The sequence below is a fragment of the Osmerus mordax genome, chromosome 5 (genome assembly GCF_038355195.1).
Source record: "Osmerus mordax isolate fOsmMor3 chromosome 5, fOsmMor3.pri, whole genome shotgun sequence".
Lineage (NCBI taxonomy): Eukaryota > Metazoa > Chordata > Actinopteri > Osmeriformes > Osmeridae > Osmerus > Osmerus mordax.
The window spans coordinates 13,559,516-13,573,286 of record NC_090054.1 but is presented as its reverse complement, the minus strand read 5'-3'; the positions used below and the strand labels follow the sequence as shown (position 1 = coordinate 13,573,286).

General features: G+C 40.2%; 1 protein-coding gene across 1 annotated transcript; it reads right to left on the bottom strand.

Moving 5' to 3' along the window:
• Positions 1-3,500: 3,500 nt before the first annotated feature.
• On the bottom strand, positions 3,501-4,442 carry LOC136942724 (zinc finger protein 180-like). The gene has a single exon (XM_067235694.1). It carries the CDS (start codon positions 4,440-4,442, stop codon positions 3,501-3,503), a length of 942 nt encoding a protein of 313 aa, XP_067091795.1.
• Positions 4,443-13,771: the final 9,329 nt, after the last annotated feature.

Below are 13,771 nucleotides of genomic sequence, written 5' to 3'. Positions count from 1 at the left end.
CACTATTACCTAAACAGATAACTGTTAGATATTTGTTGTTACTGCAGTAAAGGTATCCTTTATTAAGTGCAAAATGGCCATATTTTTGGGGACAGTCTATCTAGTAGATGTTTAGGCCAACACAACTGCACATTTAGCATATTTGTCTGAGAGGGGAGATTGACCTCTGCTCTTTTTACTTCATTTACTGTCAAAACATAAATATTAAACATGGAGGACTCACCTTTGCACTCTAAATTGGCAGAGCGAGAGGGAATGTAGATGGCAGGAGTCAGACGTGATTTCATTAGCATTAGGACCTATGACTCAACAGACCCCTGAGTCAAGAGGTGCAATTTAGACACCCATTTTGTAATTATGTTACAGGGCAAGAGCATTGTAAATGGACTAAAGCACTGAAGGTACTTCAAGATAATCACAAGCCATCTTTATAGAGAACAAGCACACAAACAAACCAACAGACGTCACACTTTGACCAATCAGAGATAAGCCAATCTTAGTTATGTACTAACAGTAGTAACCTATGTTACAACCGTACAACCCTACACCCACTGGACACAAGCGCCAAATGCAGTCCAATTTGCTTGTTTGGTTCTCACTTTGTTTTTTTGTTTTTTCTCTCTTTCTGCTAAGACACACAATCCTCTCAGATCTCAAGAGGCTTAATCAGTGTCTGTGTCAGACTATTTCACAGCAGCCTTCGGCCACAACGGATATTATCCAGCCCCCCCCCACACACACACGCACACACACACCCCAACAACCTTGTCAATCCACTCAACGGGAAATGAAACTTCTCATTTTGCGGACAAGCAAACTGTTAGTATGGAGCGCATTGGCAAAACAAGTCAACATAACAACACAATGTAAAATCCAGCATTTAATAGCAGAACAGATGAACACTTGTGCTGTCTGATGCTCTATTGTAGATGTTAGTCATACCAAAGAACCATCAAGCACCAGCACACATCTTATGCAAGGATAGTTGCTTGCTTTGATTTAGTGCATTTGCATAAACCCTCCCAACTAGTCTTTTAATAAGTGATCTACACCCAGGGACTTGCCGGAGTGTGGCTTATTAGCATATTCCAGACAACATAACCTTTGATTTGTTGTAAAAAAATTAAAAAAAGGATAGGGCATGTGGGAAATAAGGGGAAAACTTCCCAAACAGTCCTGTTTGTTTTGAATTTCATTTGCTGTAGTACAGCAACAAATAGTTATTGTTGCAAAAATGACTCCCAGTTGAATTCTGTAGTGTCAACAACTGTGTTGTTTCACAGTGCCCCCTAGTGGATTTGAAACTCACAGACTTAAAGCATAACCTGTGCTATAGGCTGACAAATATGAAAGCATTGTATTCATACATTCTGAAAGTTGAGCTAACAAACGATATTCATCCAATAACGCAGGAATATTGGATCTAAATGTGTGGTAGGAGGTAACAGCAGTTGCCAATGCCTAAAGCTAAGATTGCAGTGTTGTTCCTTCTATTAGGTTCATACAACATACACACACTGAGTTATGGCCCCACTAGCCTTGGAGGACCACTCCATGTTGCATAATAATGTGTGCTCACCCATGTACACAATGTGTAGCGGTGTAGCGATGAGTACATTGAAATGTCTGCAGCCTATTCAAGTCGTTCACTACGTGGGGCTAGACCATTGGGAACACTGTGGTACGCTTCACTTTCGAGTGAACAAATTCCTACCTTTTCCTGTCAGTCCGATAGTATGAGAAAAGGACAACGTCACGTTTTTAATCCCCAGCAGTGAGATGTGACAGAACAAAGGAAATGGCATAGGATGGGGATTACTTTATCATATTACCCCTGGGAACTGACTGACAAGTGGTGGAGGTAGCAACAAAGGGAGAATATTGAAGTGTGGTCAAGCCTCTTATCAACTGGCAAAGAAATTAGTTCACTTCCTCAAACTTTAATTTGCATACATTTCTCCTAAGACAAAGACTAATTGCCACGAGACTGCCCTATGGTAATGGGAAACACGGAAACATTTCGACCAGGTGCAAAAGCAGGGGTCTTTGGTTAAGCTTTCTTCAAAGAGTTGACTTCATTTGGAGAATGGAATGTAATGTCTTAACATGTAATTGCAGACTCAGTTGAAGTCCATCTGATTTGGATGTGATGACAATTTGTTTGCACAAAGCCATTCTAGTTCACAATGATCTGAAACAATAACAGGTTTGGGCATTCATGAACAAAGAGAAAAATGTGGGACAAGTCAAATATTGAAGCTGCATGTGTATGTGTATTAAATCCAATAGATGACATATGGTAAATAAGTTTACAGTGAACATATTCTCCAAGGCCATTAAACCCATTCAGATGGGTTTTCTTGACAACCGGGCATGACACATCAACAATCTCCTCAAATGTTTACTTGGTGATTACCACTTGCTGTTATTGGTTAGGTGTAACTATTGGTATCTTTAAGGAACTTATTTATTAAGGAATACTGTCCATTGTGATTCAGCCAAATTACAAAATAAGAAGAGTTCTGCCTTTTAAGATCTACTGACCTTCATCTAAGACTTTAGGTTTTAGGATGGCTTGCTCAACACAGGAGGGCTTTAAACTGTCGTGTGAATTATGTGAGTGTTTAAATGTGATTAAAGACTTGTATCCTGTCCTCTTCACACACCTTGCATGATTTATCAGGTACATAAACTCCATCCCCAATTACAACACGAACAAAGGAGTTCCCAAGTTGACCTTCTTTAATGTAGCAACTGGCAGTTAAGTAAAAACGACAGAAAGAAAAACATAGAATCAATGTCCAAATTCCCATTATGGTAAGTACAAAGTGAGTATAACACACATGATATAAAATTATACAAATATAGGCTACTGGTAAACATTATTTGTATTCCTACAATGCTTTCTCTGAACAAACTAGAGCCAGAACATGCTGCTAACATGAATACACCATCCACATTTTATCTACACACAAACATTTCAAATATCTCTACAATTATGAAAATACATATACCTGCTGAGGCATGCCTGCCGATTATGCTCTCAACTACTGTCAGATCAAGTGACCTAAACGAACTGTACAAAACCACCAGCAGGGGATGCTAATTTACAAAATAAAAGAACTGACTAAGACAGAACAACATGTGTCTATGAATATTATATATGGATACAATCCAGAAGGAACCACACTGCACAACTACAGTACTCACATACCGAAAACGTGGATGATGTTGATATCGTACAATAGAAACAAAAATTGTGTTCCACAGAAAATATTGAGGAAATATCACCAACAATCCTCACCCAAAGATAGTCCACAACCAAACTGCAAAGTTGTTATCACGGTGTTATTATATAATACATGCATTGAATGAATCACTTGTCATGGCTATCTTGATAGGAGGTCAGCGAAAGAGATGGGGTTTTCACACTTCCAGTTCCAGAATCATATGCATGGCTTAACCATGAGCTGACTTTTAAATGACCTTTTGCCTTGAGTTCAGAGCTGGTGAACATGCTGGTGTCTCTTTAAGGTTTCTGACTGACTGAAGCTCTTCCCACACTGGTCACAGTGGTACGGCTTCTCTCCTGAGTGAACACGCTGGTGTCTCTTTAAGGTTTCTGACTGACTGAAGCTCTTCCCACACTGGTCACAGTGGTACGGCTTCTCTCCTGAGTGAACACGCTGGTGTCTCTCTAAGTCTCCTGATTGACTGAAGCTCTTCCCACACTGGTCACAGTGGTACGGCTTCTCTCCTGAGTGAACACGCTGGTGTGTCTTTGAGTTTCCTGACTGACTGAAGCTCTTCTCACACTGGTCACAGTGGTACGGCTTCTCTCCTGAGTGAACATGCTGGTGTCTCTTTAAGGTTTCTGACTGACTGAAGCTCTTCCCACACTGGTCACAGTGGTACGGCTTCTCTCCTGAGTGAACACGCTGGTGTGTCTTTAAGGTTTCTGACTGACTGAAGCTCTTTCCACACTGGTCACAGTGGTACGGCTTCTCTCCTGAGTGAACACGATGGTGTCTCTTTAAGGTTTCTGACTGACTGAAGCTCTTCCCACACTGGTCACAGTGGTACGGCTTCTCTCCTGAGTGAACACGCTGGTGTGTCTTTAAGGTTTCTGACTGACTGAAGCTCTTCCCACACTGGTCACAGTGGTACGGCTTCTCTCCTGAGTGAACACGATGGTGCATCTCTAAATGTCCTGACAGACTGAAACTCTTCCCACACTGGTCACAGTGGTACGGCTTCTCTCCTGAGTGAAAATGCTGGTGTCTCTTTAAGGTTTCTGACTGACTGAAACTCTTCCCACACTGGTCACAGTGGTACGGCTTCTCTCCTGAGTGAACAGGCTGGTGTCTCTCTAAATGTCCTGACTGACTAAAGCTCTTCCCACACTGGTCACAGTGGTGATGTCTGGCCTTTTCCGTGTCCATGCTTCCCTGGACGGGGATCCTGAAGAGGGAGGAAGTGGTGTTGGGGTGTGGTCAAGAGGAGGACAGAGTCTCTGGTCTGATCTCTCCACTCCTCAGCAGAGAAACGTACAGGTCATGGTGGCACCTCTTGATGTGCTTGTGGAGGACAATGGGAGCAGGAGAACACTTGAGTCTGTGACGACTCTATCCTTGGTCCTGGAAGACAGAGTAAAATAATACATTAAAGATCCCATGACATGCTGTTTTTGGATGCTTTTTATAGGCCTTAGTGGTCCCCTATACAGTACAGAAATTCAGTCTTGGTGCAGAATTACAGCCACTGCGAGCAGTCCCACAATGAGCTTTCCTCAGGACGTGCCGTTTCTGTCTCTGTAGCTTTAAATGCTATGAGGAATAAAGAGGCGGGGCTAACTGCCATGCTTCGGTCGTTTGCAAGCAATGACAGAGCCTGTTTAAGGCTCGGCACCTTCTAAGTCTAACTTTATGTTACCGTCTAAGTAGCCAACATCTGTATCACGACCGGCACGGCACTAGCCAGTTAATTCATGTATTGTGAATAGCCATATTATCTAGCTAAATAATTTAGGTACAGTAGCAACTCTGCAGCTAGAGTGACACTGGCAGTTAGAGCTAACTTTGTTACAGCAGCTAGCATTATACTGGCACCGTCGACTGGTTAACTATCTAACCTGACAATGCGACATTCAGTTCTAACAGACGAATTTATATAATTTTAATAATATATTACTAAGTACTTTACGTGCGACTAAACTTGATGAAAGCGAAATGTAAACAGTGCACATTCTGATAAGGTCTTCCAGTCATGAGATGAAATCAGTCGGAAGTAAACTGTCCGCGAGACCACGTTCACTGGCGCGAAACTCCAACGGCGGCAAGTCTCAGCGAATGCGTGAGACTTGAGAGCCCTGGATACACTGACAGGGGAGATCAGGTTTGCCTGTCACAGGTCCATGATGAAGAGTGAAAAGCCGCACAGCATGAGAGTAGGGGGACCTAACTTTTGATACATAAGCTATGCTTACCCCCAGTAGCGGAGATAGCTTGGGTGCGGCCGCCCCAGGGCCTAGTGCCAATAATGGGCCCCTCAAACACGCTGATCTTGCATTACTTACTTACATTTTGACAGTTTAACCTTCAAATGCATAATGCAACCCTTCTGTCTGCTTCTTTCTCAAATAGCTTTTTCGTTTTTTCCAGAAATTAGACAATATTTATCCAGGGAGTACAGTTAGACAGTGGCAGCGCCATAGATATAACACTTAAGAGAATAGTTACGAAAATGGAGAGAAAATGTAAATCGGGCGCATTAAAAAGAAAAGAACGACATAGTAGGAAAAGTGTGGTAGCATCGTGTGCTCCACTCACATCGTACTTCTCATCATCTGATTGAGCGCACTTGGCCTGTTCAGCACCATCGCTGTCAATCAGCTGTCGTTGTCTGTGTTGTTGAAACATTTTTACTTAACTGGCAAACTGTTTTCTGTGTTCGTAAATACAAATTTGTCCAAAAATGTGGCTTTTCTTTGTGTTTTATTTGACATAGGCTTACTTGGCTCAACAAGTGACACGTTATAACATGTGCATTCATCAGATATTTAACAGTTTTTTTTTACGGTTTTAATTTAAAAATGACTTGGTAGCAGAGGGCCCCGTGATAAAGCTCCGCCCCCACTGTAGTGAGAGTCTAGCTCCGCCCCTGCTTACCCCTTAAGTTCTAATGCACAACATGGGTCCAAAATTACCCGCATTCATTCCCTATGATATTTCATGTATGGCTGAGTGTTTCTTTGCTATATCTTTTTTTAATCAATTCATTTCATTATTTAAAATTCTAATTATTAATTATCTTGTTTTTGACAAATTTTGATCTTACTTTCTGAGCAAAAAAACTTTTTGTGTTACTACATCAAGTTTACAGACATGGGTCAAAAAGTACCCCTATATTTGATATTTGCAATTTGGAAAATATTTAATGTGGATAAATATTCACATGCCACACATTTCACAACTCAACACAGCTGCTTTTAGGCTGGGAGATGTTCATCAGTGACAACATCATTGAGGAGGTTCTGAAATGCAACAACTTAGAGATGAAGAGCTGCAGCAGCAAAAGGGAAAGAGTGGAGACGCATTGACAAACAGGAACTCATGGCCTCTTTCAGTTTGTCCCTCCTTGCAGGGGAGGACAAGAGCTTAGATGTGGCCTTGCGGGAGCATTTCTGGATTCAATTGCAAAATCCAATGTATAAAGCCACGATGGGGCTAAAGAGATTTGAGGATATCCTCAGCTTCATAAGGTTTGATGATAAGTGCTCTTCTTGTGGCTGGGTGGTAGTTGCATTTTGTTTTTAAGCCATATCTTTCCATCACCTCTGTAATATACTTTTGGAGCTGTGACTTGGCCTTCATGTGCCTCTTATGGGCAGCCAGGAGCAGTGGGCAGTCATTAGCTTAACCTGGGGACCAAGTACAAGTGCTCACCCATGTCCTAAACCAGCAAAAAGGGCAGGAGAGCAATCTGGTCTGCATGTTTTTATATTGGGTTATTTGTCGTGGAAAACATGTGAGCACAGGGAGAATATGCAAACTCCACACAGAATGGCCCTAGAGTCCACCCGAGCACCAAACACCGCCCCATTCAGGAATCCAACCCAGGATCTTTGCTGTGGCAGTGCAAGGCACACTACCATCAAGCACAAGAAATTAAGAAGCAATGGAACAAAACTACTGTTACTAACTTAAATACTTATTTCTCTTCATAATTCTCAGTAATTCTTCTGGACGTTCTCTGTCCATTTTGAGAGGCTCTCCTTTCCTAATAAGAATGACGAAGAATGGTAAACATATGTTTTTTATGTTCACGTTGATACTATGTTAGGCACCATATCAAAACAAATATGTTGTCGGTGATGGTGTATTTTAGTGTCTCTATGTGACATGAAAACGCCATATAATAAACATAAGTTAAATCCTGAGGACATTATTATGAAAAACATTCTCAAATAAATGACAGCTTGTCACTCCATGAGTTGTCAACATAACAAGAGCATTATCATTGTCAATCACGCCACAAGTCATGTGAGGTGAAGTTATTTTCTTTGACTGTAACGCAGATTATTGCCTCCAACGGTCCTTGACTGACATCTTGTGGTCAAATGAATAACCACAGATCCATCTGAAAAGCTTGTCCATTGAGACAGCTACACCCCCTCCCATATTAAAGGATATTGGTAGTTGTAGTAGTTGTCCAATATTTCTGTATATTGTAACTATATACTCAACACACTTCAGGTGGACTGCCATTGAGCAGAAATACTAGTTGTAGACAAGAGTAGTTTGATATTCTTGTTAGATTAGGCCTACCCGTGTTATCCTTGGTTGGTTTACTCTATAACATATAAATATTATCTTTCATGTTATCAGTTGAATACTTAACTAAACATTATGCTGATTTAGCCTAAATAAAATAATCTACCTTGCTGCAAGCTACTAAAACATTCTCAGTAGAAATCATTTAACAATTTTCCTTTTCCTGTTGACAATACAGCTTGCTCTCAATAATAAAGTGGTATGCCATTTTTATTCATCCCATGTTGTCAGTCACTGGTTCAATCCATCCTATATTTCATTTCCTGTTTGATTTTACCCATTGAAAAAAACCAGCAACTCACATCTGGATTCAATGCCTGTCAGAATGTGCCAGTAGGCCAATTCTCTCTACTAATCAATTAACACATTATACAATAAAATAGTATAAGTTGCCCCTCCACTGGAACACCCCCCCACCCCCGGAGCTGGGCCCGAAGTCATCCATACACGTTGACCCTCCCTTGACAGCAGGCCTGGCAGATGGTACTGTTTGAATCGTAAGATATGACCAAAGAGTGACAACATTGGTTCAATCAGCTTGTTTCAAAATGGTTTCTTTATTAATGAAATGCATCAAGAATAAAACTGGAAAACATCAGTAAAAAGGGAAAACCTAATGGGGGAAGTCTAAGTCATAGTGTAGTTTAGGACCATTTATACAGTTATAGTTTTGACGAAAGCAAACCTCACAATTTCCCCAGAAATGGTACCTTCTCTAGTTTATAGATAGATTAAATATTAGCCTAAGATAATGCTAATGTAAAGATGTATTTTATATTAAAGTATTACATTAGCATTAGCTTAGACATTAAAAGTTGAAGACTGATTGATGGGTTAATGTTATATTATTGGTTGAAATTGTTTGGTACAAGCTTGCATAAACATCCATAATTTTATGTTTCACAGGGGGGGGAATTATTTCGATATAATAATTCAAATAAATATATTTTTGACATATTAAATATCGGTACAATATGGTAGGGGAGGTGATCTAAAAGGGTTCAAAAACATTTAAGCTTCAGCTTGACTTAAAAGAAGATATTTCTTTATTGACTCTACTCTCTGTCAATGCTCTCTTGGGTTTCCACACTTGTTCCAGATTGATATCCTTGGATTAACCATGAGCTAACTTTCTGTTTAACTCTTTCCTTTTCTTCAGGATCAAGTTTAGAGGTGTCATCTGTTCACAAAAAATATGCCAGTAAAAATTTCAGTTTTTTCATGGATTCTCAAAAGTATAAAGTTTACCATAATTATTTACCATCATTTGCCAGTTGAACTTTACACTTGTATACGACAGCATATATCAACATATTTTGTCTTCGACTCCACTCTCTCTCAATTAGTTTCTTCCATTGGGGTTTAAGTACCGTCTCGCCAGACTCAAGTGATTCAACACTTTTAAAAGAATAAAATATAACGTTTAACCGGAAAAGAAAGATATGGAAGGACATGCAATTGATAAGAGAAACAGCAAAAGTAGACAGCAAGAGTAGAGTCCAATTATATCTCACTCAAAGATTCCTGTTTGTGTTTGACAAAAGGCCTTAAGGCTTTCTCCATTAATTCTGAGAATGTCTCCTTTCCTCCCCAAAAGGAATTGCCAGGCAAAGTTTCTATTTTCTCCTCCTGTTTGAAACTTCTGTGAAGTTTCCTTCCATGTTTACCACTCACTTTGGCTGGAATATCACCACAGACTACATTAAGCACACTGATTTTTGATTGAATGAATAACAAGCACTGAAAAACAATCGCAAACCTAGATAGCAAACCTAACTACAAAGCGATAAGTATCCATGGTCTTTAAAATAGAAGGACATACTGAAGGTGTGCTAACCCTAACTTTAAGTTTCCAACTTTCAAGTTGTTTCATATATATTGTCAAAATATTGTCATCGTAGAAACAAAATGTGTCATAAAATAAAGTGCGGACACAGGCCCATCCATATGCAACTGACTGGCCTCTAAAATCATTCATGGTGTTAAAAAGTGATACATGTCTTTACAAGAACATTTAAATTTAAATTCACTTACAATTCCTTCTGGACAACTGTGGAGCCCCTGTTCTCCACGGGGCTCTGTGTTTCTGTGTTTCTCTGCTGTGTTTCTCTGCTTGCCTCAAATGGACTGTTCCCTGAAACCATTTCTTCTATTGTTCTCACCTGCTCTGGGACATTATTTATGTCCTTCACATCTCTGTCAAAGATGTGATACCTGTTCCCACATGTTTCTATCAGCCACTGTAGAGCTTCCCCCTCACTCTCAATGTGATCCTCAAAGGTAAAGTCTCCCAACCACTTGCAATCAGAGAAGACCACTATAGTGTGGCTCTAAACCTCCTCTCCTAGCAGCTTCATGTTGTCTTGTAGAACCTTCTTCAGTTCTTCTGGGAAGGACGTATCTGCAGGGATCACCAGGAGGAAGGCATGGGGATATGGAGAGCACATGGACACACCTTCCAGGATCTCTGCCTTCACTGACTCTGATGTGAACTCTGCTCCAAGGAACGTCCACCATCCTGGTGTGTCGACAATGGTTGTCCTACGTTCCTCTACCTCTCCACAATATTTAACACTCTTTGTTGTGTGTCCTTCTTTTCCAAAGTCGTCCATGTTTAAGATGACGTTTCCGGATGCACTTTTTCCAGCCATGACCATCCTAACATTACAAGTCTGAGTTCTATTAAGGTGCGAAAAGAGAGAAAAGAGAAATGTTGGGTTAGGTTATGGAAGTCAAGTAAATTACGCCATTGGCTTGCTACATGAGTGAAAATGTATAACCTGAAAATAATTATGACTGACTAAAAAGTAACCTTCTTGTCTTTTAGGCTGCTTTTTTCCCTCTTGCACTCTTAGACGTCTTTCTGCTGCCTTCTCTTCCACTTCACTCCTTCTTTACAGTGCGACTCAGCAGTGCACTGTCAATTTCAAAAGGGCGGCCACTGTTTCCTGTAACCATCTCTTCCACCTTCCCGAACAACTGTTCGACCTGAAGGTCATTCTGACCACTGTTAAAAACATGATACCTGTTCGCACATTTCTTTAACAGCCACTGGAGGGCCTCCCCTTCACTCTCAATGTGCTGCTCAACTGTGTAGTTGTCCTGCCAGTCCAAATGAGTGAAAAGCACTAAAGTGTGATTCCACACGTTCTCTCCAAGTAGCTCCAAGTGCTGCTCTACTGATCTCCTGCATAGGTTGGTGAATGGCAGGTTAGCCTCAATCTGGATTATGAAAGCATGGGGTCCAGGTGGGCACTGAGTTACACTGAGCACAAGTTCATCTTTCACAAGGTTAGGTGTATCAGACAGAGAATACCCTCTCAGCCAGACAGGGGCTTTGTCCATTCAATTCCTTCACTTGACTCTCACACTTCTGAGTAAAATTATTTCAAGGCTCAAACACCTGTCTAAAATGCTGTTTGCCACAGTGTCGGACCCATATCTGTCAAGTCTAATGAGCACCATTCGCAACTCTGGGTGTCAGAGAGACATAAAAATTAAAGTGGGAAGAGCATGGTACAGGTCAAAGAAGGCTTTAACCCTTACACCAGTGGTTCCCAACCACTGATGTAAGGGTTAGTTTGATACTATGTTGCAACAAAACATTAATTTCAACCATATCAATTTCATGTATTTTATTGTGGCAGTCGGAGGCAGAATAACCAGGATGAGCCACAGATTAGTGCACTGTTGATGGATGATACTTTATCATGAGACAAATCCGAATTGTTTCTTGTGTCACAGTATTTCCATTAGCAGTATCACAGAGATTAGAACAAAGAAACCAGATACACACAACAATGCAACAAGGGAAAAAATAAAGGGAAATAAAGTGAAAAGTTCTTCAACATCGAATCAGTGTGACCCATCACATGCAATGTGATGGGTCAGATGACTGAGCGGTTACGAAAGTGGGCTATTAATCCGAAGGTTCCTGGTTCGATTCCTGGCCGTGCAAAAATGACGTGTCCTTGGGCAAGGCACTTCACCGTACTTGACTCGGGGGAATGTCCCTGTAGTTACTGTAAGTCGCTCTGGATAAGAGTGTCGACTAAATGTACACATCGAAACATTTTACAAGATGGCTATGATCTAAAGTCATTACTAATTACATATGGTTAATTCAGGAATTTCCATAAATATGTTAAAAAACCTTAAAAACAAAAAACAAATAGTTTTTTTTAACCTTCATTTAACCAGTCAATTGAGAATCTCTGCATTTTCACTGTTTTAGGGTTCAGAGTAAAAAAGTAGATTAAAAAGTGTTATCCTATTGTACTGACTTTGTTCACAAGTTTCTTCTACTCTGAAGCGATCACCAGTTTCTTTGAGACACATCTAGAAAATCGAATAAAAATACATGATCAACAGGTTTGATTCATTTAATATTGTGTCATGCTTAACTCCAGCGTAGTGTTGGGGTCTTTCAGGCCATCCTGCTGTCCTGCCTCCCAGGGCAGCAAGGAGGAGTGGGAAGCCACATTAGCTTAAGCTAATGACCAAGTGCAAGTGCTCACCCATTTCATAAACCAGGAACATGGGCAGGAGAGCAATCTGTTCTGCATGTTGGGTTATTTGCAGAAGAAACCCACGTGAGCACAGGGAGAATATGCAAACTCCACACAGAATGGCCCTTGATTACCAAACACCGACCCATTCACGAATCAAACCCAGGATCTTTGCTGTGGCAGTGCAAGGCACACTATCATCAAGCACAACAAATTTAAAAACAATGGAACAAAACTACTGTTACTAATTTATTCATCTTAATATTTCTCAGTAATTTTTCTGGACGTACCATTTTGAGAGGCTCTCCTTTTCAGCCATAATTAAAGCAAACATGATTTACCACTTCTCTTGCTAAATGTATTTAATCATTCAATATATAATAACTAACAGTTACATCAAGTTGTTCCGTAGCATTTTTTTTCCATCCATCCTCGTACCATTTCTGAAGACAAAATAAATGCCACCACATCACAGAGATATGTAACATAATATAATCTTCAGATATGGTAAGAGATCGTTATTTGTGCTAGCACAAATAACTCAACAAACTTGGGACTCAACACTCCCTCAGAAAGGCAAATCGCTGCAAAATACAATGTTTTAGTTTAAAGTGTGCCATTTCATGATATGTATGGTACCGTTGCAGATCCAATGAAAGGATACACCAGTAGGTGGCAGTAGAACCTTATGGAGAGATGATTCGGCTCAAAAATTGTTTTATCATTTTGGGGACAGTAGAAAAATAAGTCTATTGTTAAAGGTGTAGAAAAGTCAAGCTGTATGCAATAAGCAGCATTTTCTAAATCATTCTCTTCATCCTTACCACTCTTTAATAAAATTATTGTGTTCTTCATTTACCTTTTTTTGAATACTTTCTAATATTGTGTAACATGCTTCATTGAATGGGCAGAAGCGAACCCAGATAGCATGAGGTGCTCCCATCTCTACTCAGACAGAACTAGAATCTTAACTTTCAATAATGCTCAAATAACTACAAGAGCTAATACAATTATTAATATAGATATTGATGGCCATCAAAGTGGATATCAATTTATTAGCGGTGTTCAGACAGTTTAAGATAATAATTTAGCGTTCATTACAAGAAATCCTTTTAATGGGGCAACCTGCATTGAGGTTAAGATTTTTTTCCTAATTTAGGGTAGTGTGTCAATGTGTGACACCAAAAACGTTTTCATACAGAATCTTATGGTCCAAGTAGGGGAACTAAAGGGTAGCCTAATGTTGTTCATACTTTAGCCAACAAGTGACACCATCACATGTGCATGTACTGTACTTAGAAAATGCACAGAAGTTTACTATATGATCTGAAAGGGCCATAAACAGTCATGACTGCATTAGAGACTATCTGGATCAAGGAAGCCAAAGTTCAATTCAGTAACTCCCAAACTCTGATTGCCACCAAGGCTCTG